Genomic DNA, 26204 nt, shown 5'->3' with positions numbered 1-26204 from the left:
ACCAAAGACTGTAATAAGAGATGAGGAAGGACACTATATCCTACTTAAAGGGTCTATCCAACAAGAAGATCTAACAATTGTAAATATCTATGCCCCTACCATGGGAGCAGCCAATTATATAAGCCAATTAATAACAAAAGCAAAGAAACACATCGACAACAATACAATAATAGTGGGGGACTTTTACACCCCTGTCGCTGAAATGGACAGATCATCTAAGCAAAAGATCAACAAGGAAATAAAGACTTTGAATGACACACTGGACCAAATGGACTTCACAGATATATTCAGAACATTCCATCCCAAAGCAGCAGAATACACATTCTTCTCTAGTGCCCATGGAACATTCTCCACAATAGATCACATCCTAGAACACAAATCAGGTCTCAACTGGTACCAAAAGATTGGGATCATTCCCTGCACATTTTCAGACCACAATGCTTTGAAACTAGAACTCAATCACAAGAAGAAAGTCAGAAAGAACTCAAATACATAGAGGCTAATGAGCATCCTACTAAAGAATGAATGGGTCAACCAGGAAATTAAAGAATTTAAAAAATTCATGGAAACCAATGAAAATGAAAATACAACTGTTCAAAATCTTTGGGATGCAGCAAAGGCAGTCCTGAGAGGAAAGTATATAGCAATACAAGTCTTTCTCAAGAAACAAGAAAGGTCTCAAATACACAACCTAACCCTACACCTAAAGGAGCTGGAGAAAGAACAGCAAATAAAGCCTAAACTCAGCAGGAGAAGAGAAATAATAAAGATCAGAGCAGAAATCAATGAAATAGAAACCAAAAGAGCAGTAGAACAGATCAACGAAACTAGGAGCTGGTTCTTTGAAAGAATTAACAAGATTGATAAACCCCTGGCCAGACTTAACAAAAAGAAAAGAAAAATGACCCAAATAAATAAAATCATGAATGAAAGAGGAGAGATCACAACCAACACCAAAGAAATACAAACAAGTATAAGAACATATTATGAGCAACTCTATGCCAGCAAATTAGATAACCTGGAAGAAATGGATGCATTCCTAGAGATGTATCAACTACCAAAACTGAACCAGGAAGAAATAGAAAACCTGAACAGACCTATAACCACTAAGGAAATTGAAGCAGTCATCAAAAATCTCCCAACAAACAAAAGCCCAGGGCCAGATGGCTTCCCGGGGGAATTCTACCAAACATTTCAAGAAGAATTAATACCTATTCTTCTGAAACTGTTCCAAAAAATAGAAATAGAAGGAAAACTTCCAAACTCGTTTTATGAGGCCAGCATTACCTTGATCCCAAAACCAGACAAAGACCCCATCAAAAAGGAGAATTACAGACCAATATCCCTGATGAACATGGATGCAAAAATTCTCACCAAAATACTAGCCAATAGGATCCAACAGTACATTAAAAGGATTATTCACCACGACCAAGTGGGATTTATCCCTAGGCTGCAAGATTGGTTCAACATCTGCAAATCAATCAACGTGATACAATACATTAATGAAAGAAAGAACAAGAACCCTATGATCCCCTCAGTAGATGCAGAAAAAGCATTTGACAAAGTACAGCATCCTTTCTTGATCAAAACTCTTCAGAGTATAGGGATAGAGGGTACATGCCTCAATATCATAAAAGCCATCTATGAAAAACCCACAGCAAATATCATTCTCAATGGGGAAAAACTGAGGGCTTTCCCCCTAAGGTCAGGAACATGGCAGGGATGTCCACTATCACCACTGCTATTCAACATAGTATTAGAAGTCCTAGCCACAGCAATCAGACAACAAAAAGAAATAAAAGGCATCCTAATCGGCAAAGAAGAAGTCAAACTCTCACTCTCTGCAGATGATATGATACTTTATGTGGAAAACCCAAAAGACTCCACCCCAAAACTGCTAGAACTCATACAGGAATCCAGTAAAGTGGCAGGATATAAAATCAATGCACAGAAGTCAGTGGCATTCTTATAAACCAACAAGAAGACAGAAGAAAGAGAAATTAAGGAGTTGATCCCATTTACAATTGCACCCAAAACCATAAGATACCTAGGAATAAATCTAACCAAAGAGGCAAAGGATCTGTACTCAGAAAACTATAAAATACTCATGAAAGAAATTGAGGAAGACAAAGAAATGGAAAAACGTTCCATGCTCATGGATTGGAAGAACAAATATGGTGAAGATGTCAATGCTACCTAGAGCAATCTACACATTCAATGCAATCCGTATCAAAATACCATCTACTTTTTTCAAAGAAATGGAACAAATAATCCTAAAATTTGTATGGAACCAGAAAAGACCCCAAATAGCCAGAGGAATGTTGAAAAAGAAAAGCAAAGCTGGTGGCATCACAATTCCGGACTTCAAGCTCTCTTACAAAGCTGTCATCATCAAGACAGTATGATACTGGCACAAAAACAGACACATCGATCAATGGAACAGAATAGAGAGCCCAGAAATGGACCCTCAACTCTATGGTCAACTAATCTTTGACAAAGCAAGAAAGAATGTCCAACAGAAAAAAGACAGTCTCTTCCTGGAGTCCCAGGATCGAGTCCCACATCGGGCTCCCTGCTCAGCAGGGGGTCTGCTTCTCTCTCTGACCCTCCTCCCTCTCATGCTTTCTCTCTCTCTCTCAGTAAATAAATAAAAATCTTTAAAAAAAAAAAAAAAGAATCTTGCCTGACACCATGATAACAGAATACTGATTTAGTTGTCTTGCAGAGACTCAAGGCCTCACTAAGAAAATGACCAAAACCAGTCAGGACCACTGACTGTCTCTGAGCATGCACAAGTGTCCAGTGGATGAACTTTTGACATAGAAGGTCCTAAAACCCCTTGGATCATGTTAAGGATGCCATTTTCTGGTTATGGATTGCATGAAAACACATACAGAAGCTTCTAGTAGGCATTGATAACAAAATCAACCCTCCCTTACTTATTAATTTCCCTTATCTGATTCTGATGTCATATAGCTCCTCTCCCCTATTACCAGACCCTTTTTTATTTGCCTTAAAAATCTCTGACTCTCCCACTTAGAGGGGTAGATTTGAGGTTGGCTTTCCTGTCTCCTGGTTTAGCTGGCTCTTCAATAAACCATTTCCTTTCTTCATATTCAATGTCTCAGTGATTGGCTTTGCTGTGCATCAGGTATAAAGACTTAGGTTTGGTTACCAAAGTATGCAAAACCCTGGTCTAGAGTTACCAATAAATTCAACTCTTTCTTATACAGAACAGTGTTTTAAAATATTTGAAGGTCACGTTATGGTTTCTTTAAAAGGAATATTGCCCGGTGATGGGTATTAAGGAGGGCATGTTTTACATGGAGTACTGGGTGTTACACGCAAACAATGAATCACGGAACACTACATCAAAAACTAATGATGTACCGTATGGTGACTAACATAACATAATAGAAAAAAGAATACTGATATGATGTGGAATACAAAGAAATTTAAGGCAAGGTCCCCTCTCTCTTCACATTAGTAGGCTTGTGAGAACTCATTCCTGATAGTCAGTGTCTCTAAAATGCAATACCCAGAGTTGAACACAGTATGAGCCAAGGCAAGCCCTAGAAACATGACCATATCCACCCAACCATGACCAGCCCAGACCTCTTGGCTTACAAGAGGCTCCTAAGCAATGGCAGCACCTGCCTGAGCTTTGAACCCAGCACAGAATTTCTGCTGACCACCAGCCATCACTGCTTTCTTCCCCAGAAAGAAATACCTTGGAAAAGATGGCAGAGAAGTAGGGGACCCTATTCCAACTGGACCCCTGAATTAAGCTGGATATCTACCAGACCACTCTGAATACCCACGAAATCAGCCTGAGATATAAGAAGATAGATCTGGATCTCTACAAACAGAATATTGCAGGCATTTAGTTTTGAGGTACAAAGCAGGGAGCTCTGATTCTGTGGGCAGATATGGAGGATAAACGGAAGGGGAGGGAGCCTGGCCATGGGGATCCTACACCGCCAGTAAGCGATAGCCTCCCGCGCTGGGCATGGGGCACAGACTTGCACACCAGTAGCAATGGGGAAAGGACTTTAGGGCAGCTCTCTGGAAGGAAACCGAGAGCAGCCAGGCCACATGGGAACTGGGGTGGCTGGTGGTTTTAGAAGCACAAAGGGCAGAGACATGCCCCAACCTGAGGGGAGGACTGGGAGTGCTGCTGAGGGGCTCACAACCCAGGATGCTGCAGTTTATAGCAGCACAGACAGAAACGGAGATAGTGTGGCCTGGAGAGCTCACTGAAGAACAGACTATGATCTCTCTGCTCTGAGGCAGAGGGTTGGAAACCGTCTCTTCTGCTCTGACTCTCAGAAGAGACAGGAAAGCCACCAGGGAAAGCCTCCAGAGAACAAAAGCCCCCAAAAAACTGGTTTTCACTGAGCCCATCCCACACCAAAGGGGGCAGGGCAAATATGCCCAAACAGGGTTGCCTGAGAAACAGCGCAAGAGGCCCATCCCCCAGAAGACAGGTTGGGAAAACAAGAGGCCAGAACCCTAAAGTCCCTAGAAAACAGGTGCATCTTGTTTGGGTTCTGGTCAATAATTTGGACTCTGTACATTCCCTCAACCACCCCTCAACAGAATGACTAGGAGGAGGAACCCCCAAAGTAGGAAAGACTCAGAGACTATGATTTATGCCACAGATTTACAAATGGATTCAGATATAACCAAGATGTCAGAGATGGAATTCAGGCTAGCAATTGTGAAGACAATAGCTAGAATGGAGAAATCAATTAATGGCAACATAGAGTCTCTAAGGGCAGAGATGAAAGCTGAATTGGCAGAACTTAAAAATGCTATCAATGAGATCCTATCTAATCTAGGTAATCTAACAGCTAGGGTAAGCGAGGCAGAAGAAGGAATAAGTGACCTTGAAGACCATTTAATAGAAAAAAGGGAAAAGAGAAGGCCAGGGAAAAACAACTCAGAATCCATGAAAATAGAATCAGATAAATAAGTGGCAACGTGAAGCGTTCCAATGTCAGAATTATTGGGATCCCTGAGGGGTGGAGAGAGACAGAGGACTAGAAGATATATTTGAGCAAATCGTAGCTGAGAACTTCCCTAATCTGGGGAATGAAACAAACATTCCCGTCCTAGAGGCAGAGAGGACCCCTCCCAAGATCAAGGAAAACAGGCCAACACCCTGGCATGTAATAGTAAAACTCACAAATCTTAGAACCAAGGAAACCATCTTAAGGGCAGTTAGGGAGAAGAGATTCCTTATGTACAGAGGGAGGAACATCAGAATAATGTCAGACCTATCCAGAGAGACCTGGCAAGCCAGAAAGGGCTGGCAAGACATATTCAGGGTACTAAATGAGAAGAACATGCAGCCAAGAATACTTTATCCCACAAGGCTGTCATTTAGAATGGATGGAGAGATGCAGACCTTCCAAGACCACCAGAACCTGAAAGAATATGTGACCACTAAGCCAGCCCTGCAAGAATATTAAGGGCGTTCTATAAAAGGAGAAAGACCCCAAGAATGATATACAAGAGAAATTTACAGGGACAATCTATAAAAACAAGGTCTTCACAGGCAACACGATGACAATTAATTCATATCTTTCAATAATCACTCTCAACATGAACCGCCTAAACGCTCCCATAAAACGGCACAGGGTAGCAGATTGGATAAAAAGACAGGACCCACCCATATGCTGTCTACAAGAGACTCATTTTGAACCTAAAGATACCTCCAGACTGAAAGTGAAGGGATGGAGATCCATCTTCCACGCCAGCGGACCTCAAAAGAAAGCTGGGGTAGCAATTCTTATATCACACAAATTAGATTAAACTAAAGTCTGTAGTTAGAGACACAGAAGGACACTATATCATTCTTAAAGGGTCTATCCAACAAGAAGATCTAACAATTGTAAATATCTATGCCCCCAATGTGGGAGCAGCCAACTACATAAGCCAACTGTTAACCAAAATAAAGAGTCACATCAATAACAATACGTTAATTGTAGGAGACCTCAATACTCCACCCTCAGCAATAGACAGGTCATCTAAGGAGAAAATCAACAAAGAAACAAGAGCTTTGAGTGACACACTGGACCAGATGGACCTGGTAGATATTTACAGAACATTCCACCCTAAAACAACAGAATACTCATTCTTCTTGAGCACACATGTAACTTTCTCCAGAATAGACCACATACTAGGTCACAAATCAGGTCTCAACCGATACCAAAAGACTGAGATTATTCCCTGCATATTCTCAGACCATAATGGTTTAAAACTGGAACTCAATCACAAGAAAAAATTTGGCAGAAATTCAAACACTTGGAAATTCTTGACCACTCTGCTCAAGAATGTTTGGGTCAACTAGGAAATCAAAGAACTTAAACAATTCTTGGAAACCAATGAGAACGAAAACACATCGGTCCAAAACCTATGGGATACTGCAAAGGTGGTCCTAAGGGGGAAATACATAGCCATCCAAGCCTCACTCAAAAAAATAGAAAAATCCCGAATTCACCAACTGACTCCACACCTTAAAGAACTAGAGAAAAAGCAACAAACGATGCCTAAGCCACAAATTAGAAGATAAATAATTGAGATTAGAGCAGAGATCAATGAATTAGAAACCAGAAACACAGTAGATCAGATCAACAAAACTGGAAGCTGGTTCTTTGAAAGAATTGATAAGATCGATAAACCACTGGCCAGACTTATCCAAAAGAAAAGAGAAAGGACCCAAATTAATAAAATTATGAATGAAATGGGAGAGATCATGACTAACACCAAGGAAATAGAAACAATTATTAGAAATTATCATCAAGAACTATATGCCAATAAGCTGAGCAACCTGGAAGAAATGGATGCCTTCCCAGAAAACTATAAGCTGCCAAGACTGAAACAGGAAGAAATTGACAACCTGAATAGGCCAATAACCAGTAACAAGATTGAAGCAGTGATCAAAAACCTCACAAAAAACAAGAGTCCAGGGCCTGATGCATTCCCTGGGGGATTCTACCAAACATTCAAAGAAGAAATAATACCTATTCTCCTGAAGCTGTTTCAAAAATAGAAACAGAGGGAAAGCTTCCAGACTCATTCTATGAGGCCAGCATTACCTTAATCCCCAAACCAGGCAAAGACCCCATCAAAAAGGAGAATTTCAGACTGATATCCCTGATGAATATGGATTCCAAAATCCTCATCAAAATCCTAGCTAACAGGATCCAACAATACATTAAAAGGATCATCCACCATGACCAAGTGGGATTTATCCCCAGGGTGCAAGGGTGGTTCAACATTCACAAATCAATCAATGTGATAGAACACATTAATAAGAGGAGGGAGAAGAACCCTATGGTCCTCTCAATTGATGCAGAAAAAGCATTTGACAAAACAGAGCATCCTTTCCTGATTAAAACTCTTCAGAGTATAGGCATAGAGGGAACATTCCTTGTGTTCATAAAATCCATCCATGAAAAACTCACAGTGAATATTATCCTCAATGGGAAAAAGCTGAGAGCCTTTCCCTTAAGATCAGGAACATGTCAAGGATGCCCACTCTTGCCACTATTGTTCAACATAGTACTAGAAGTCCTAGCAACAACAATCAGACAACAAAAAGAAATAAAAGGTATTCAAATTGGCAAAGAAGAAGTCAAACTCTCTCTTTTCGCAGATGACATGATACTTTATGTGGAAAGCCCAAAAGAATTCACTCCCAAATTACTAGAACTCATACAGCAATTCAGTAATGTGGCAGGATACAAAATTGATGCACAGAAATCAGTTGCTTTCTTATACACTAACAATGCAACTGTAGAAAGAGAAATTAGAGAATGATTCCATTTACAATAGCGCCAAAAACCATGAGATACCTCAGAATAAACCTAACCAAAGAGGTAAAGGATCAACTCAAGGAACTACAGAACACTCATGAAAGAAATTGAAGAAGACACAAAAAGATGGAAAAACATTCCATGTTCATGGACAGAAGAATAAACATTTTAAAATGTCTATGCTACCCAGAGCAATCTATACCTTCAATGCCATCCTGATCAAAATTCCAATGACAATTTTCAAAGTGCTGGAACAAATAATCCTAAAATTTGTATGGAATCAGAAAAGACCCCAAATCACCAAGGAAATGTTGAAAAAGAAAAACAAAGCTGGGGGCATCACGTTGTCCGATTTCAAGCTATATTACAAAGCTGTGATCACCAAGGCAGCATGGTACTGGCACAAAAACAGACATATAGACCAATGAAACAGAATAGAGAGACCAGATAGGAACCCTGAAGTCTATGGTCAAATAATCTTTGACAAAGCAGGAAAAAATATGCAATGGGAAAAAGACAGTCTCTTCAATAAATGGTGCTGGGAAAATTGGACATCCACATGCAGAAGGATGAAACTCGACCATTCTCTAACACCATACACAAAGATAAACTCAAAATGGATGAAAGACCTCAATGTGAGACAGGAATCCATCAAAATCCTAGAGGAGAACATAGGCAGTAACCTCTTTGACATCGCCCACAGCAACTTCTTTCAAGATACATCTCCAAAGGCTAGTGAAACAAAAACAAAAATGAATTTTTGGGACTTCATCAAGATAAAAAGCTTCTGCACAGCAAAGGAAACGGTCAACAAAACAAAGAGGCAACCCACAGAATGGGAGAAGATATTTGCAAATGACACTACAGATAAAGGGCTGGTATCCAAGATCTATGAAGAACTTCTCAAGCTCAACACCCAAAAAACAAATAATCAAGTCAGAAAATGGGCAGAAGACATGAAAAGACACTTCTCTGAAGAAGACATACAAATGACTAACAGACACATGAAAAAATGTTCATCATCATTAGCCATGAGGGAAATTCAAATCAAAACCACATTGAAATACCACCTTACACCAGTTAGAATGGCAAAAATGGACAAGGGAAGAACCAACAAATGTTGGAGAGGTTGTGCAGAAAGGGGAACCCTCTTACACTGTTGGTGGGACTGCAAGTTGGTACAGCCACTTTTGAAAACTGTGGAGGTTCCTCAAAAAATTAAAAATAGAGCTACCCTATGATCCAGCAATTGCACTCCTGGGTATTTACCCCAAAGACACAGATGTAGTGAAAAGAAGGCTCCTATGCACCCCAATATTCATAGCAGCAATGTCCACAATAGCCAAACTGTGGGAAGAGCCGAGATGCCCTTCAACAGATGAATGGATAAAGAAGATGTGGTCCATATATACAATGGAATATTAGCCATCAGAAAGGATGAATACCCAATTTTTACATCAACATGGATGGGACTGGAGGAGATTATGCTAAGTGAAATAAGTCAAGCAGAGAAAGTCAATTATCATATGGTTTCACTTATTTGTGGAACATAAGGAATAGCATGGAGGACATTAAGAGAAGGAAGGGAAAAATGAAGGGGGGGAAATAGGAGGGAAAGATGAACCATGAGAGACTATGGACTCTGAGAAACAAACTGAGAGTTTTGGGGGGAGGTGGGGGGATCGGTTAGCCTGGTGATGGGTATTAAGGAGGGCAAGTACTGCATGGAGCACTGGGTGTTATACGAAAACAATGAATCATGGATCACTACATCAAAAACTAATGATGTACTGTATGGTGACTAACATAACATAATAAAATAAAATAAAAATAAAAATACCTTGCTAGCTGCCACACGTCGATAAGACAGCCCTGGTGGATAGAAGAAGGTGACTATGGTTCCATAGGAGTCCTCACCATCATTCCACACCACCACTTTCATATTCATCTCCCGGGTACTCCCCACCAACAGCGTCTTCAAGCTAGGTGTTGGAGCAGAGGGCAGGAGATGATTCTGGGACTGAAACTAGAAAGGGTCTGGGGATGAAACACAGAGTGGGGAGGTAGGGGAGAAATAGGGGACAGGATGTTTTTCTGAGCACAGGCTAGAAATGTTAGGGAAAGCCAGAGCAAGAGCTCCAGATTCCAGAAAAGGAGCCGGGGAACCAGGGCAGGTCTAACGGAGTGGTAGCTCACCCTAAGAAGCCAAAGGAGATGCCAAGGTCATCCTGGCAGACATGGTCAGCTCCACAATTCTTCTCAAAGGGGAGCTGAGAGGGAAGGCAAAGCAAGGTTTTCCCCAAGATCTAGAGTCCACACCCTCCACTCCCTTCTGGAAGATTCCAATACCAGGACTTACAGAGGCTGTGTAGTATCTCTGAGCATCCACAGCCAACATAGGCCGGAGGCTTCCAAAGGAAGGGATAGGCTTGCCCACCAGGGAGAAGTTGAGACGCAAGGTGATGGGGGTCACTGAGTCCTCCACACAGGCCTAAAGGATGGACATGGAAGACAGCAGTGGCAAGGAAATGCATCTTCACAGTCACTAGCTATGTCCTGTTCCCTCATCTGCAAAACGGGGTCATAAGGATACCCAGCTGTGCTCAATTGCTACAATTCCACCATTTAGAACCTCTGCTTTGCCTGATTTCTGCCTTGAATTCCTTCCCCACAGCATCCCACATGGCTCACTCATTCTATTCAGGATCTTCCCAAACTTTACCTGATCCAAGAGGTCTCCCAACACCTTCTCTACTCTCCTCCCTGACTTTATCTTTTTTCATAGAATTCATCACTACCCGACATCTATTATCTAGGAACTTGATTTTTTTGGCCTTCTCTCAGAGTTTCCTGTGGGCATGACTGTTTTGTCCACTGTTGCGTCCCCAGTGCCTAAGACAGGACCTATCTCAGAGAAGCAGCTCCTAAAAGAATCCCAGTGCATCACCCCATAGTTCTCTGAAGCAGTGGTACTCTCCTAAAATCCAACTGTGTAGCCTCAGCCATTGCAGGTGATCCATCCATTTACTCATTTGCTCACTCACTCATCAGCTAACCAGTGTTATGCACCTCCTGCATGCCAGGTCTTGTGGTAGGGCTAAGCCACAGTGAGAATCAGAACACACCCTGTTCCTTCCCTGCCCAGCCCATCGCCAGCCGCAGGATCTCTGCCATCCCCAGGACTCTGAGGTCCCCTTACCAGGAGGAGCAACTTCACAGTCTCACAGTACTGTCCCAGCCCAAGGACTCGGACACGAGTCAGATTCCAGGTCTTTGTCTCCTCAAAAATGGCACGAGGACTCTGGCGGCCTGGGTCGAGGGTCAGGTCAAAGGTCACAGAGCTTTGAAGGTTACCTGTAGGGGAAAGGAGGAGATAAGGAGGGCTGAGAGAGCTAGAAACTCCCCAGGTGGACAAGGATCAAGGCAGGAGACAGGAGCCCTGAGTTAAGGGACTCTAAGGGCCAGGGTATTTTGGGTCAGAGAGGCGAGGACTCACCCAGCCGATTCTTGGGACTTTCATAAATATGAAGACAGACATTGGCGTCACCCAGTGCATTGACAGAGGAGGTCTCCCGACACTCAAACAGAGACCTGGCTATCTCTGCAGGTTTGAATCGGATGCTCATCCACACCCTGAGTACAGGTCTGGTCCTAAGGGCAGAACACTGAGTTGAGGGCAGGTCCTTGGTCCCAGAAGGGCGAACTGGGATGGGGGTGGGGAGGCTGAAATCCTAGGCAGACTTAGAATGATCTGGAAGTGTCTGAGGAGGACTTTCTCACCTGAGCAGCAGCACCTGCCCATGGGCCCCCACAGCCAGGTCCACCAGTCCATCCAGGGTAAGGTCCTGACCCCCACTCAGTGACTGCCCAAAATACTGGAGGCTGGGGGAGAGCTGGGAGGCTGAGATCCTCTGGACAGAGAGGGAAAGGCAAGTCAGGTTGAGGGTGATGGAAACAAGTTGGAAATCAGCAACAAAAGGAACAGTGAGGTAGGAATGTGGGAGACAGAAAGAAGAGCTCAGTAGTGAAAAGATGTCACCAGAAGTGCCTAAAAAGAGGAGGTGGGGTGGGGAAATGATGACCAGAGAAAAGATCCCCAAGACAAAAATGAAGAAGTGGTGATTGAGAGTTTGGTCTGGTGACCTGTGTCTCATTCATTCATTCTTCTACTTAGTCTCAGGTCCAATTCTGGCTCTGCTCATGAGCCATGAGGCCTTGGGCCAGGATCCAATCTTACTGTGCCTCAGTTTCCTCATCTTTCACATGGGGATAATAATATCTTAGAGTTTAGCTGTGAGTAGTAAATGAATTAATGCATATAGTCCTTTGAACAGCAAAAGTCACTAGTCACTGATTATGATGAGTATTAGAGCTAGAAGGGACCTCAGAGCTCATCTAGCCCCACTTCCCACTTTGCAGACAGTGCCTAGGCCACACAGCCTTTAAGAGGCCAACTCCAGACCTGAAATCAGATCCTCTGACCCCAGGCCCCAGGCCCCTTTTTGCTTCCGAGGACCACCCTATCTCTTCAGAGGACAAAGAGGGAAAAAGTTGGGATGGGAAGTGGCTGTATCCATAAGAAAATTCTATGCTCTGGAAACTTGCCTCCCCTGTGGGTTCCTTCTCTTTTATTTCCATTGCTCCTATGATGACCAACCCCTTGGAGAATGTGCCCTTTAACATTTCTAGGCACTGCTGGACTGGCAGACATTAAGCATAGTAATAATAAAACGAAAGAGAAATCTAAGGACATCTGGAAAAGAAGAGGTAGGTAGAGATAGCACAAACCCAGTCAAGTAGTCTCATGCTCAAGAAAACTGATCTCACTGCCATATCCTCAGGTTGGTGTGTGGTTCCAGTGGGAACAAGGCAAGTCTTTCCCAGTCAAGTAATGTGGTGGGATACATCATAGTGGGAAGGAAGAAAATCATGGTGGACCAGCAAATCTGGAAAGGCCTCCTCTTAGAGTCAAGCCTTTCAGGTATAATTCAAGTGATATTTGCAGTTGAGGGTGTTCATAGATATGCTTTTAAACTGCTGCAGCAAGGGGAAGTTAAAGCAGTTGTTCTGGAATGAATGCAGTTTCTTGACATCAGGTGTTATTTTTTTTTTTTAAGATTTTATTTATTTATTTGACAGAGAGAGACAGCGAGAGAGGGAACACAAGCAGGGGGAGTGGGAGAGGGAGAAGCAGGCTGCCCGCTGAGCAGGGAGCCGGATGCGGGGCTCGATCCCAGGACCCTGGGATCATGACCTGAGCCGAAGGCAGACGCTTAACGACTGAGCCACCCAGGCGCCCCGACATCAGGTGTTATTGTCAACAAAGCTTTTCATTCTCTTCCTAAAGTTCCAAGTTCTTTAAAACCCCTTCAATTGTTAAACTGTATTACACTGTGTATATACTCTATATGTACTAACTCATTTAATCCTCACAGCAGCAGCCCAGTGAGGTTGGTTCTCTTACTACCACCATTTTACAGATGAGGAAACTGAGCACAGATAGGTGTGTAATGACTAAGATCCTGTAGCTAGGAAGTAACAGAACTGCAGGGATCTTCTTTGACATTTCTAACAACGTTTTCAGATATAATTCATATACCATACCATTTACTCTTTTAAAGCATACAACTCAGTGGTTTTAAGATGTTCTCAGAGTTATGCCACTATCACCAAATCAATTTTAGAACATTTTCATCACCTGCCAAAAAAATCCATACCCCTTATCACTCACCCCCATGTCCCTCATTTTTCTCCACCACCAGCACCTGACTACCCCTTATATACTTTCAGTCTCTATGTATTTACCTATTTACATTTCAGATAAATAGAATCATACAATATGTGCCCTTTATTTTCTGGCTTCTTTTACTTAGCATAATGTTTTCAGGGTTCATTCATGTTATAGCAAATACTAGTTCTTCATTCCTTTCATGGCCAAATACTATTCCATTGTATGTATATTTATTTACGATGGAATTTATGTGTTCATCAGTTAATGGACATTTGGATTGTTTCCACCTTTTAGATATCATCAATAATGCTACAGTGAACATTCATGTATAAATTTTTGTGTGGACATAGGTTTTCAATTCTCTTGGGTCATACAGTATACAATTGCTGGTCATACAGTAACTCTACATATAACTTTTTGAGAAACTGCCAGATGTGTTCCAAAGTAGCTGCAGCATTTTATATTCCCACCAGCAAGGTTTGAGGGTACCAAATTTTCCACATCCTCACCAATACTTGTTATTATCTGTCTTTTTTATTCTAGCCATCCCAGTGGGTGTGAAATGGTGTCTCATTGTGGTTTTGATTTGCTGATGACTGATGACTAATGATATTTAGCATGTTTTCATGTGTGTATTAGTCCTTTGTATATGATCTTTGGAGAAATGTCTATTCAGATCCTTTACCAATTTTTTAATTGGGGCTTTCTTTACATTTTGCCAAGGGAAGAAGCCCTCCCTTTTCAGGGAACTTTCCCCATTGAGACAGACATTTGGCAGGACTGCTGATGGCATGAGTGAATGGTCATATAGCATCCAGGAAGAAGAAGGGGTGAGTAGACAGGCAGACTGAGGCAGCCAGACCTAGACAGGCAACAGGGAGCCACCAAGAAACCAAGAACTGGGTTAGAAGTCAGGAGATTGGAACCTACCTCATCACCTTTCCTGATCCACTATAAACCTTGGACAAGTCAAATCATTGATATTCTCCATGCCCCAGATTTCATTTCTAAAGTGGGTCTGTTAATGCCTGGCCTATGTACCTTGTAAAGCCACTGGGGGATTAAAAGGTCTAAGTGGAGATGTCACTCAAGAATCAAGTCCTCATACAAAGCAGAGAACATACCAATGTGTTCATTTCTAAAATTCCACAGATTTTGCTTGCTGCCTACAAGGTGTCAGTGCTGGGCAAAGGAAGTAAGATGAGGTAAAGGAGAATTTTCTAGGTGGCAGAATAGAAAACAAGGAGAAGCAAGGAAGAAGTTGTAACAACCAGACCTGTGACTGGGCCTCACCTGACTGTGGGAGGTGCTGATGCCCAGTCCTGAGGTTCCATGAAATAAGTAGACAGCACCCCGGCTCTCCTGCTCTCCTGGGGCCCCAATGGCCACGTCTGTCAGCTTGTCCCCATTCACATCCCCCAGCACTGTCAGGGCTGCCCCAAAGCGGCCCCAGGGGTGGCCCTGCTCCCCACAGAGAATGACCTCACATTGCCACTTAGCCCTCTGTAGAACAAAACCAGTGTCAGGTCCCAACCCAGGCAACCCCTCCACCCCACACCCAGGCCTCACCCAGCCCAGCTCTCATCAGACACTCACCCCCTGGGGCAAGGGACACACAGACACCTGGCCCCCCCGGGTCGGCTTGTAGTAATAGGGAGCCCCAATGAGGACAAGGTCAGAGCTGCCATCTCCATCCACATCCACAGTGCAGAGGGAGGCCCCAAAGTAGGAGCCAATCTGCAGGGCAGAGCCTGAAGTCATCCTGCCTGCCCCTGCCAGAGGCACCCCCTTCTGCGACTGGACCCACTTCTCCCCAGCCACCAGGACCTTCCCCCCACAGGCTCCCAAACCCCTTCATCTCCTCCCCCTCTGCCCCTGGAGACCCTGCCACCCTCATGTTCCACTCTGGCTTCCTCAACACCCAACCTGAGTCCCTGCGACTTCAGCCTTTGGCCTCCATTGCCCAGACGTCTGGGTGAAGATGACAGCTTTCCCGGTATGTTGATGGCGGGGGGCCCCCAGGATCAGGCTCTGGACCCCCTTCCAAAGAGCCAGCTCAGTGGAGTAACCTGAGGAGGGCAGGCCTCAGCACAAAGGCTTCCTCCCCACCCTTGAGCTCCTGCCCTTCCCAGGCAGCTTATCTCCCACCTGTGCCCGCAACCTCAGCCTTTTCTCACCCAGGTAAGAGTCCCTCATGTCCACATTCTCTTGAGACATGTTGATGAAAGTGGGGCTCATATTTGGGGGGTACAGGAAGGCACCTCCAGACCAGCTGAAGCTCCCCACAGCCCCCAGAACTGGTCCATCCTGGGAGGAAAAGATTCCAGGGCTGAGCAGGCCTTAGCCCAAAGAAGACAGCCTATTCCAAAGCAATGCCTACCACCGACTCTGCTCATTATTTGGAATTCTCTTCCTCCACTCACTTATCTAACACCTTACCTTACCTTCCCGCCTCCCACTCCTCCCTCCTCCTACATCAATGGCCTGAAAGGGACCCCACTCACAGGTGTGAACACAGCGCTGAAGCCCTCCTGGGACATCTCCAATTCAAAGGAACTACTGCTTATGGTCTGCGTACCTGGGGGAAGGCATGACACCTGGGTTCCAGAGGGAAAGATAGGCTTTGCCAAGTCTGAGAAGGACACCTCAGCTTTAGAGGATCTAATGTTGGAGATTAATACCCAAAGGGATGTGTTGGTGCCCATGGCATGGGGGCCAGATTCAAGAAGGGAAAGCATTTATGGGTGAGGGTTTCTGAAGTGAATACTTTCATCTGTAACTTACCCTCAATGGCAAAGATCTTCTCTTTCAGTTGGTTTTGAATGTCTCTCAAAGCATCAAAATTCTCCACTTTAAAAATGTACTCATGGGAGGGCTTCGATGCAATGTCATTTAATTCTTTCCAAGAATGTGTCTTTTGAAAAGCCAATCCCACCTGTCACCAGTAAAGACCAACTCAGTGAAAACAATCATAAATCTAATATGCCTAGCAAATGTTGGATGCTGATATCCTCCAATAACCCCACAAGGTCAATATTATTACACTCAGTGTACAGATGAGAAAAATGAAGCTCAGACAGCATCAAGGAGTTTAGGGAAAAGGATCAAGGTCCCCAGACTGGAACACAACTTTCATCCTGAAGGTAGTAGAAGCTGAGAGATCTGGGAGTTTTGTCCTAGAAAGGGAAGTTGCCTTAAGAGGAAGCAAGGGGGGCGCCTGGGTGGCTCAGTTGGTTAAGCGACTGCCTTCGGCTCAGGTCATGATCCTGGAGTCCCAGGATCGAGTCCCGCATCGGGCTCCCTGCTCAGCGGGGAGTCTGCTTCTCCCTCTGACCCTCCTCCCTCTCATGCTCTCTGTCTCTCATTCTCTCTCTCTCAAATAAATAAATAAAATCTTAAAAAAAAAAAATTTAAAAAAAAAAAAAAAGAGGAAGCAAGGGGAGGAAGTGGTGGCAAGGCATGTCCACATCCTACCCCAACTGCATAACGGATGATACCCGCAGCTTCAGCCATAGGGATGACATCCTCATAACCCAGGGGGTCGCCTTTTTTTTGCCCGTCGGTGATGACAATGAGGATCTTGGAGGCATCTTTTCGGGCCCCTCTTGAGGTACTGAACAGTTGGTTTCTGTCAGAGAAGAGGATCCAGAGACCTATGAACAGACCTGCTGCTAGCCCTTGATGCCTTTTGAGAAGGAGATGCCTCTTTCTCTTGGAGGCCCTGGCCCCACCCATAGGCCCCCACAGACCAAATCTCAGTCCCAACCTGTCCCTCTCTCATGGAGACTGATGAGGCCTAAAGGAAGACCCAGATGCTTTAGGGAAGGACCTAGGAGAAGTCAGGACTCACGTGACCATTTGGATGGCTGTGGCTGTGTGAGTATACCCTCCCAGCTGGCGTACAGAATCCAACAGGACTAGTGGGTTTGAGCTGTATGTGAAGTCTTTGAAAGTGAAGTGCACCTGGAAATTGCTGGAAAACTGCATCAGGGAGAACTGGGAGAATTGCAGAGAGCTGGGAGCCAAGGCCACTTGACCAGAACCCTGGGCACTCTACCCACAAACCTCCCACAGGGGCCCTGCACACTTGCCTTCCCTCCCCCAAAGGCACACCTGGGTGCTAGGTCTCTGGAACTGATTCATCACAGCTTCCACGAAATTCAGCATCTTTGTAAAATCACGGAAGGAGATGCTGCTCGAGCCGTCGATCAGGAACACGATATCTTGCTCTTGCCTTGGACACTCTGAGAAAAGAGGTGGCACCAGTCCTCCAAGGAACACTCCCAGAGCCTAGGACCCCAGCCTCCTGGCCATAAGAATTCACCGCCCCCTGACCCAGGGGCTTCCCCAATCCCTGCCTAAAACAGGGCCCTTTGGCCTCCTAAAGTCCTTAAAGAGGCTACATTTGTGACACAGCTGCTCACATATGTGTAGCCAGCCTGGTTTATAAAAAAGTGAAGGTTTTTTCAGACAATTCAGATGGTAAGAAGCTGGGGGCCCCTCCTTCTACCTTGGCTGTCTGTGTCCCTTTCCCAAGCCTTACTCTACCTCTTCCCCCACATCTCCATGATCTAGCAATGAAAGGGGACTGCTTCAGCCCCTGGCCAGAGTCTGTCCTCATTAGTCAGTGCCACACTGTACTTTTGTTAAATATTTTTAATGTCACCCCTGGCAACAGCCACACACTGGCCCTATTCTGTTCTCAGCTTAAATATGGGCCCTAGGCCCCTCCTGAGTGAATTCAGAATTGGTTAAAAAAAAGGAAGCTCTCCCAAACCTCCAAAAGGAGACCTCCCAGCTTCCCCTTTCTGTTCCAGAGGTTCTACCTGGGTGTTCTGAAGGGAGCCCAGGCTCCTATGGGTGAAGTCTAGAGTCTAGGAGGTAGTGGGAGGGCACTCCATTCAGTGGCCAGATGTCAGTCTCCCCAGGGGCCTGAGTGTAAATGTGAAACCAGGGAGGGGCTTAGGTCTGCCATGGCTGGGTGTAAAAAGCTCATTGTTCTTACCTCCTTATCTCCCAACCTTATCAACACTAGGGAAACCAGGCCCTATGCCTCAACCTGCACACACAGACACACACACGCACGCATACACATGTACATATATACATATGTGCATATGCATGCGTGCATGTATGCACATATACATATGTATACACGTGTGCACACATACATTCGTGCATACATATTCACATATACATACACACATATACAGATGCATGCTTATATACACACATACTCATGTATACATTTGCATGCAAGTGTACATGCAGACACACGCATGCACATATATATACATATGCACAGATATATGCATCCATACACACACACACATACCGCTCAGACTGTCTGCACCCTCATCACCCATTCCTACAAAGCAATTGGTTATACCCCAGGGTGTATTGGGTCAAAATAAATCCCCTTCTCCCTAAAAATAATAGCAGCTAGCATTAATTGAGCCATCAACACGTGCCATGCACTGTGCTAAACCCTGGCCATGGATCATCTTATGTCACTCTCAGGGTTGGGTGTGTCATTATCCCCATCTGACAGATGAAGAAACTGAGGCTCCAAAAGGGTAAGGTCATAGGAAAGTGGGACAGAGACAGGGCAAGGTGTAAAATCAGGCAGTGACTTCCCAGGCCACATTTGGTACCACTATCCCATCCAGGAATATTTTTTTCCAGATCTCTCTTTTTTTAGCCACTTTTGGCCCCACTGCACTCCCAGTCACAAGTGTGTGTGCTCCTCAAAGGAGCTAGCGGCCCCCAACACTCACCCTGCAGAGCAGCCGGGAGCCTCTGGGCTTGCCAGGAAGAGGAGCCCAGCAGGAAGCAGAAACCAGTCAAGTACATGTTCTCCTGGCATGTATGGTGCACTGTGGGGCCACAGGCCTAGGGACAGAGGCGCCTGATGGGAGGGGCTGCTCCTGCTTCCATCCCATCCTCCTATCCCAGTACCTTCACCCTCCCCAAGACCCCTAGCCCCACCAGCCCCAGGTTCCCACTCCTTCCCTCAGGACAGCTCCACAACCCAAGGCAACTCACCAGCAACTGAGAGGGGTTAGTGGAGGCTGCCAGGGACAGGCCCAGGGACATGTTCACAGCTTCTGGGGGAACTGAGGGGACAGATATGTGCATGGTTACCCTGAGGACAGAGGAAGCTGTATAAGATCTGGGCAGGGGTCACCCCAAGACAAGGAAATCTGACCGGTGAAGGGCTTTCAGGTCTTGATGGAGCCATGGGGGTACAGGGGTGTGATGGGCAGGGAGGCCATGAGGGGGTCAAGAAGCCTGTCTAAGGAACCATGAGAGACGATGGACTCTGAAAAACAAACTGAGGGTTCTAGAGGGGAGGGGGGTGGGAGGATGGGTTAGCCTCGTGGTGGGTATTGAGGAGGGCACATTCTGCATGGAGCACTGGGTGTTATGCACAAACAACGAATCATGGAACACTACATCTAAAACTAATGATGTAATGTAGGGGATTAACATAAGAATAAAAAAAAAAGAAGCCTGTCTAAGGTTAAGGGTCTCAGACAGAGCTGGAGCTGGGAAGTGGGTCTTCTGTGCTTCCCAGAGTTCCCCAGAGCTTGGGGGTCTGGACCTGGGTCCCAAGGAGAGGCAGTGACTCACTCTGCAGGTGGATGGGCTCACACTTGCCCATGCTGTAGTCACACTGGTAGAGGCTGCCTGTTTGGTTGGCAGCCTTTATCTCCTGGGGGGCTCCAACCACCACCCTGGAGGGAGACAAAGAACACTGCAATTAAAAATGTAGACAGCAGAGCCAGACTGCCGCTTCACTTCTCTAATCCTCAGTTATCCCATCTACAAAGTGGAGATTAATAACAATGTAAGTTCCACATGGGAGGAATTTTTGTCTGTTTTGTTCTCTGGTGTATGCCTGGCTCCTGAAACATTTAGTAGTAGGTGCTAAATAAATATTTGTTGAATGGTTGATACCTACGTACCTCATAAGGTTATTGTGAAGACTAAACCAATGCTCACCTAAAAATGCAAATCAAAACTACAATGAGATATCACCTCACACCAGTCAGAATGGCTAAAATCAACACAAGAAACAACAGGTGTTTATGAGGACATGGAGAAAAAGGAATCTTGTGCACGGTTGGTGGGAATGCAAACTGGTGTGGCCACTGTGGAAAAGAGTATGGAGGCTCCTCAAAAAGTTAAAAATAGAAATACCCTATGATCTAGCAATTGTACTACTGGGTATTTACCCAAATAATACAAAAATACTAATTTGAAGGGATACATGCACCCTGGTGTTTATAGCAACATTATTTACAATAGCCAAGAGATGGAAGCAGCCAAAGTGTCCACCAATTGATGAATGGATAAAGAAGATGTGGTATTTAGAGATAGGTATAGATAGAGATATTATTCAGCCACATAAAGAATGAAATCTTGCCATTTGCAATGACATAGATGGAGCTAGAGAATATTATGCTGAGTGAAATAAGTCAGTCAGAGAAAGACAAATACCATATGATTTAACTTATATGTGGAATTTAAGAAACAAAGCAAACAAACAAAGGGAAAGAGAGACAAACCAAGAAACAGACTCTTAATTATAGAGAACCAACCAATGGTTACCAGTGGAGAGGGGTATAGGGGGATGGATAGAATAAGTGATGGGGATTTAAGAGTGCATTTGTCATAATGAGCACCAGGTGATGTATGGAATTGTTGAATCACTATATTGTACACCTGAAACTAATATAACACTGTATGTTAACTATACTGGAATTTAAAATAAAATAAAATAGATCAGTGCTGGGTGCTTGGCACAGTGCTGGGCACTTAGTAAGAGCCTGATAAATACTAGCTGTGATTATCGAGATGGCATGCCAGCACCTGCTTTTAGTCCAACTCTTCATAGCACTGGGGGAATTGCCACACCAGACAGAGGATAAGAGGGTCCTGGGGAAGGACAGGACCCTATGCATGGAGAGGAGTTGATGAGAACCAAAGGCCAGTCACCACGCAGTCTTTACCAGGTATTGCCATACTGGACCACGCTGTGTCCAAATCCAGCACTGTCCATAAGGAAGATTTTTGGCTGGTCCGTGTCCAAGTTGAAGCAGAGAGAAGAAGCCAAGGCTGGGGAAGGGGGTGAGAAAAGAAACTCTGGAGAAGGGTCTTCCTCCTGTTCCATCTCCCCAACTCCTGCTCTCCCCTATAGGCCCAATGACCCAGCATCTCCTGGACTTCTGAACTCCCAGGCTCAGGCCTCCCTCAGCCCTGCTTCTCTCCTGCAGGCAGTCCAGAGACAGCTCTTCACCCATTGACCTGCTCGCAAGTTTCAATTCTCCATTTTCACAGAGCAACACACAGCTCTAAAGACACTCCTTTGCCGCCCTTACTACTGGGGGCTTCCAGGAAGAAGAATCCAGGAAAATTGGGCCAAAGTGACACTGTGAATAGAGCACAAGTTTGACTTGTTCTGCCTACTTGGGAAATCTCTGGATTGTTCAGGCAACTGGCTCCTTTTCTAACATCTCTTGAACTCCCCTAAAATTAGTTCTTCAATATACTCTTCCTCCAAAAACTCCGGATCCCAAACCCTATGTAATTCCAGATCCCCCTCTTAATGTCTGGGTCTAAAACATGTACAGTCTCAGCTCTCTCTCTCTCTCTCTCTCTGAACCCCAATCTTCTCATATCTTCATTGGGGCCCGTGACTTACCCATCAACAGAAAGAGGGATGTTCTGGTCCTGGTCATGACTGGAAGGTCAGACATGGGCTTCGGAGCTCCTCAACCACTGAGGGAACAGCTGAACCAGGGTGCAGAGGAAGCAAGTAAGCAGAGAGCTGGTCAGGAGGCCAGAAGCAGGGAGGGAAGTTGTCAGCATGACTCAGAGGTGGAGGGTGGAGAATAGGACTAAATTAAACAGAAAAAATGGTCAAGGCAGCCCACACATGCTGTGTTCCAGAGTCTTTCTTTTTTCTTTTTAAGATTTTATTTATTTACTTGACAGACAGGGAGAGAGAGCACAAGCAGGGGGAGTGGGAGAGGGAGAAGCAGGCTCCCTGCTGAGCAGGAAGCCCAATGCAGGGCCTGATCCCAGGACCCAGGATCATTACCTGAGCTGAAGGCAGACGCTTAACCAACTGAGCCACCCAGGTGCCCCTCCAGGAGTCTTTCTAACCAGAGATGTCTTGGCTTGCTTCTTTTGCCTTACCAAACTAGGTTTAGGTGGATACAAATCCCCTGCCCTGCACCACCTCTCCAAGGTTCTCTAGTTGTACTGGCAGAAGGTTCCTCTTGACCTTGAAACTTCTGTTTGCCTGGGGAGGGAAAACTGACAGATACCAGGGTAAAGTTAGGGTCCTAATGAAGACCCTGATGGGAACCCTCCACTTCAGACCTGGACACCTCTGGGCTAGAAGTCAAGCATCCAGGCCTTATGAGAACAAAGTGAGTATTCAGTCATTTACTCAACATGCTAATTTGAGGCTGATTATGTGCCTCTCTATTTTTTTTTAAAGATTTTATTTATTTATTTGACAGAGAGAGACATAGCAAGAGGGAACACAAGCAGGAGGATTGGGAGAGGGAGAAGCAGGCTTCCCGCTGAGCAGGGAGCCCGATGCGGGGCTCGATCCCAGGACCCTGGGATCATGACCTGAGCCGAAGGCAGACATTTAATGACTGAGCCACCCAGGTGCAGCGTACCTCTCTATTAACAAAGAGATAAAACACAAACACAAGCCCTGGGGTCAGTAGAGAGGGCAGATGTGCAAACAGCAAGATGTTGTTATGAAATGAGAAGCCCACTGACAACAGAATAGCTTACCCAAATTAGAAGGGTGTGGATTTCCGGAAAGTCTTCCTGGATGGGCACTTGAGCTGACTCTTGAAGGCAACTGACTATAGGGGAGTGTATTTCAGAAGGGGTAACCAAATGTAGAAGAGGCATAAGAGTGGGAGGCCTCTTGGGAAACTGATGAAGGGAAACCAGAGAGTGGGAGGTAGGAAGTGGCAAGAAATGAGGTCAATACCATGGGGGAATGGGGAAAGGAAAGCAGGCCCCAGGTCTGGAAAGCCCCTTAAGGCATGTCTATTTTATCCTGAGGGCAGAGGGAAGAATTGAATTAAATTAGGAAGACTGAGATCTTCAAATTTACATTAGAAAGCTAGAAAGAGGGGCTGTATGGATCAGGTTTCATTGGGAACTAACTGGAGACAAATCAGTTAAGAAGGAGGTAATGGGGCCCTATGGGGTGAGCTAGTGGGGGGGGGGTTGGGATGGACTGGAAGTTGACTGGTCCCTAAGGGGAGGACTGTGGTGATGGAGGGGCAGTGGGCTAGGACAACTTTGGTTTTTAGAAAACCAAAATTTAGTGTTTAAGAGCTTGGAATCTTTCAACCTCTCTAGGTTCCAGTTTCCTCATCCACAAAATAGTGGTGATAATAAAAGTACACACATCCCTGGGCACCTGGCTGGCTTAGTCAGTGGAGCACATGACTCCTGATCTTAGGGTTGTGAGTTCGAGCCCCATGTTGGTGTAGAGACTACATCAAAAACTAATGATGTACTATACAGTGGCTAACTGACCATATAATAAATAAATAAATAAATAAATAAATAAATAAATAAATAAATAAATACTAACCCTCAGATTCACCAAATAAAAAAAAGATTATTTAAAAATAAAATCTTCAAAAAAAAAGTACACACCTCCTATTGTTGCTGGGAAGGTTGAGTTAGTAAGTGTGAAATGCTGAGAAGAATGTGTAAGAGCTTCTGTTATTGGCTATTATCAATGCTATGCTGTGATGATTATTGTGTTAGTAAGAGGGGACTGAAGACCTTCCAAGAGGAGATGTCCTAGAAGAGGGTTGAATGAATGGGGCTAGATCTCAGGAGAAAAGTCTGGGTTGGAGATGAGTTTTAGATCCATCAGAAGTGTTGGATGAGATCCTGATGGGAGTGTAAAGAGGGAAGAGAAAGATAGGCAGAGGAGGGGGAGAAAGCCAGTGTTGGCAGCAGAGCAGGAGCCAAAGAATATTGAGAAGAAAGGAGTCCTCAAAGAGGGAGAAAGAAGCCAGGAGGAAAAAAAGGGGGAGCATCATGGAAGGGCTGCCTTGAGAGGAGTATAAACAGAATCACAAGCTGCCAGATATCAAGTGAGGTAAGAAATGAGGAAGTCCCAAATTCTGACAACAGAGGCTGCCAGAGACCATCGAGTCAGCTGTGCCAGAGTAATGGGAGAGGATCTGGGAATGAGGAAGGTGGGCAGAATGTCACCTGGAGATAAGGAGCCCTGAAAAGACCTCCAATACAATATGGCTGGAGAAAAGCCCTGGAATTCTTGGAGATGAAGAAAATTTGAGGGAGAAGGAAATGGTGACAGAGAAACCCAATAAAGAGAAAGGAGAAGTGACACAGATTCCAAAGAGAATAAAAGACAAACCAGAAAGGACTCAAGTCAGAAGATGTCTGTGAGACTAAGAGCTCACAGGCAGGGTGAGTACCAGAGAGGACCCCAGCCTTCAAAGGTGCCCTGAATCCTGATCTTTCCATTGCCTCCTTTCCTCGGGCTTGGGTTCCACCCTTGGTGGGTGAGAGTACACAAGACAAGAATATTGGACAAATAAGACTTCATTTCTTCTTTCAAGCTGCCCAACATACTTCCATGATACTTCAGAGAAAAGCCAAGCAAGGTAAGACATCTCACCTTTAGCAAAAATAACTTAAACCATAAAAGTGTAGAACAGAATATGTCTTTAACTCAACCCATCCATTTTACAGATGAGAGCAGGGAGGCTCCAGCCAGGAACTAAAATTCACAGACCCTTTCCATTTCAGTGAATCATGGTGTGACACTTCCAGAAAAAGGATGGCAACTGAGGGAGATAATATAAGCAAGGAAGAAGTGGACACCCAAGTCCCCTAATCTCCTCAGCCCAGTGGGACCATGAGTCAGTCACATCCAGCTCTGTCCATCTGGCACCCCAAAGGTGTTCAGAGGGAGAGGGTCTGGGGAAGTTTGGAGGGCAGCCAGCCTTTCCCACTGCTGGCATCCCTCACTCAATAAGTTTCTGCTCTGTCCCTGAGCCTAGATGTGCTGACTGAAGGAGATTCTGGCAGGGTGGTGGGGCAGGACGGGCTGCATCTGATCTGTCACATACTTAGGGGGAGGGAGGTTTGTTAGTGGAGAAACAAGGACAGAAGCTGTTTTAATTCTCGTCTGATTTGCCTGAGCTAAGTAGAACTGAATAATCTTGGGTCTGTCTCCCACGTTTCTTTTCCATGGAAAGAGAACAGAAATCTGGTGGGTGGAAACCCTCATATTTTTCAGTCCATTTCCACCCCAACCTTACTCTTGGGGCCCGAACGGATTTTCCCTAGAGTTTCTGCCCTTCCTCCTACTACATGAAATCTGTCTCACTTCTCTGTCTTTGAAGGACATTGCCCACCTCACCACCAGATTTTCTCAAAACAGAATTTATTTTAATTCTATAGTGTAGAAACACACATGCATACTCAGGTTCTCAGGAAGAGGCTGTCCTCCAAAAGCAACCGGTTTTTGCTGAACTCCCGGAGCTCTAAGCATAGAGTTCTGTTATGATGGATGATTTGAGAGTGCTAGAGGATTTTAGCCAGTGGTTGGGAAGCTTGGA

The 26204-nt window shown here is 44.9% G+C and overlaps 1 protein-coding gene across 1 annotated transcript in view; it reads right to left on the bottom strand.

The window, feature by feature from the left end:
• The window catches only part of ITGAX (integrin subunit alpha X), a 60282-nt gene extending 37911 nt beyond the window's left edge, over positions 1 to 22371 (bottom strand). The window contains exons 1-20 of the mRNA XM_021700345.1: positions 22262 to 22371; positions 21570 to 21675; positions 20188 to 20291; positions 19600 to 19670; positions 19332 to 19446; positions 17668 to 17798; positions 17405 to 17550; positions 17029 to 17182; positions 16339 to 16489; positions 16059 to 16132; positions 15732 to 15861; positions 15481 to 15623; positions 15151 to 15291; positions 14848 to 15057; positions 11604 to 11734; positions 11320 to 11474; positions 11023 to 11177; positions 10183 to 10314; positions 10020 to 10093; positions 9664 to 9805 (exon numbers count right to left, since the gene is read on the bottom strand). Coding sequence (XP_021556020.1) covers positions 9664 to 9805; positions 10020 to 10093; positions 10183 to 10314; positions 11023 to 11177; positions 11320 to 11474; positions 11604 to 11734; positions 14848 to 15057; positions 15151 to 15291; positions 15481 to 15623; positions 15732 to 15861; positions 16059 to 16132; positions 16339 to 16489; positions 17029 to 17182; positions 17405 to 17550; positions 17668 to 17798; positions 19332 to 19446; positions 19600 to 19670; positions 20188 to 20291; positions 21570 to 21675; positions 22262 to 22316 — 2520 coding nt within the window. The 5' untranslated portion in view covers positions 22317 to 22371. The remainder of the gene's footprint in view (positions 1 to 9663; positions 9806 to 10019; positions 10094 to 10182; positions 10315 to 11022; positions 11178 to 11319; positions 11475 to 11603; positions 11735 to 14847; positions 15058 to 15150; positions 15292 to 15480; positions 15624 to 15731; positions 15862 to 16058; positions 16133 to 16338; positions 16490 to 17028; positions 17183 to 17404; positions 17551 to 17667; positions 17799 to 19331; positions 19447 to 19599; positions 19671 to 20187; positions 20292 to 21569; positions 21676 to 22261) is intronic.
• Positions 22372 to 26204: the final 3833 nt, after the last annotated feature.

The sequence above is a fragment of the Neomonachus schauinslandi genome, chromosome 5 (assembly GCF_002201575.2).
Source record: "Neomonachus schauinslandi chromosome 5, ASM220157v2, whole genome shotgun sequence".
Lineage (NCBI taxonomy): Eukaryota > Metazoa > Chordata > Mammalia > Carnivora > Phocidae > Neomonachus > Neomonachus schauinslandi.
The sequence above is the reverse complement of the archived record's forward strand: the minus strand, read 5'-3'. Positions and strand labels throughout refer to the sequence as shown.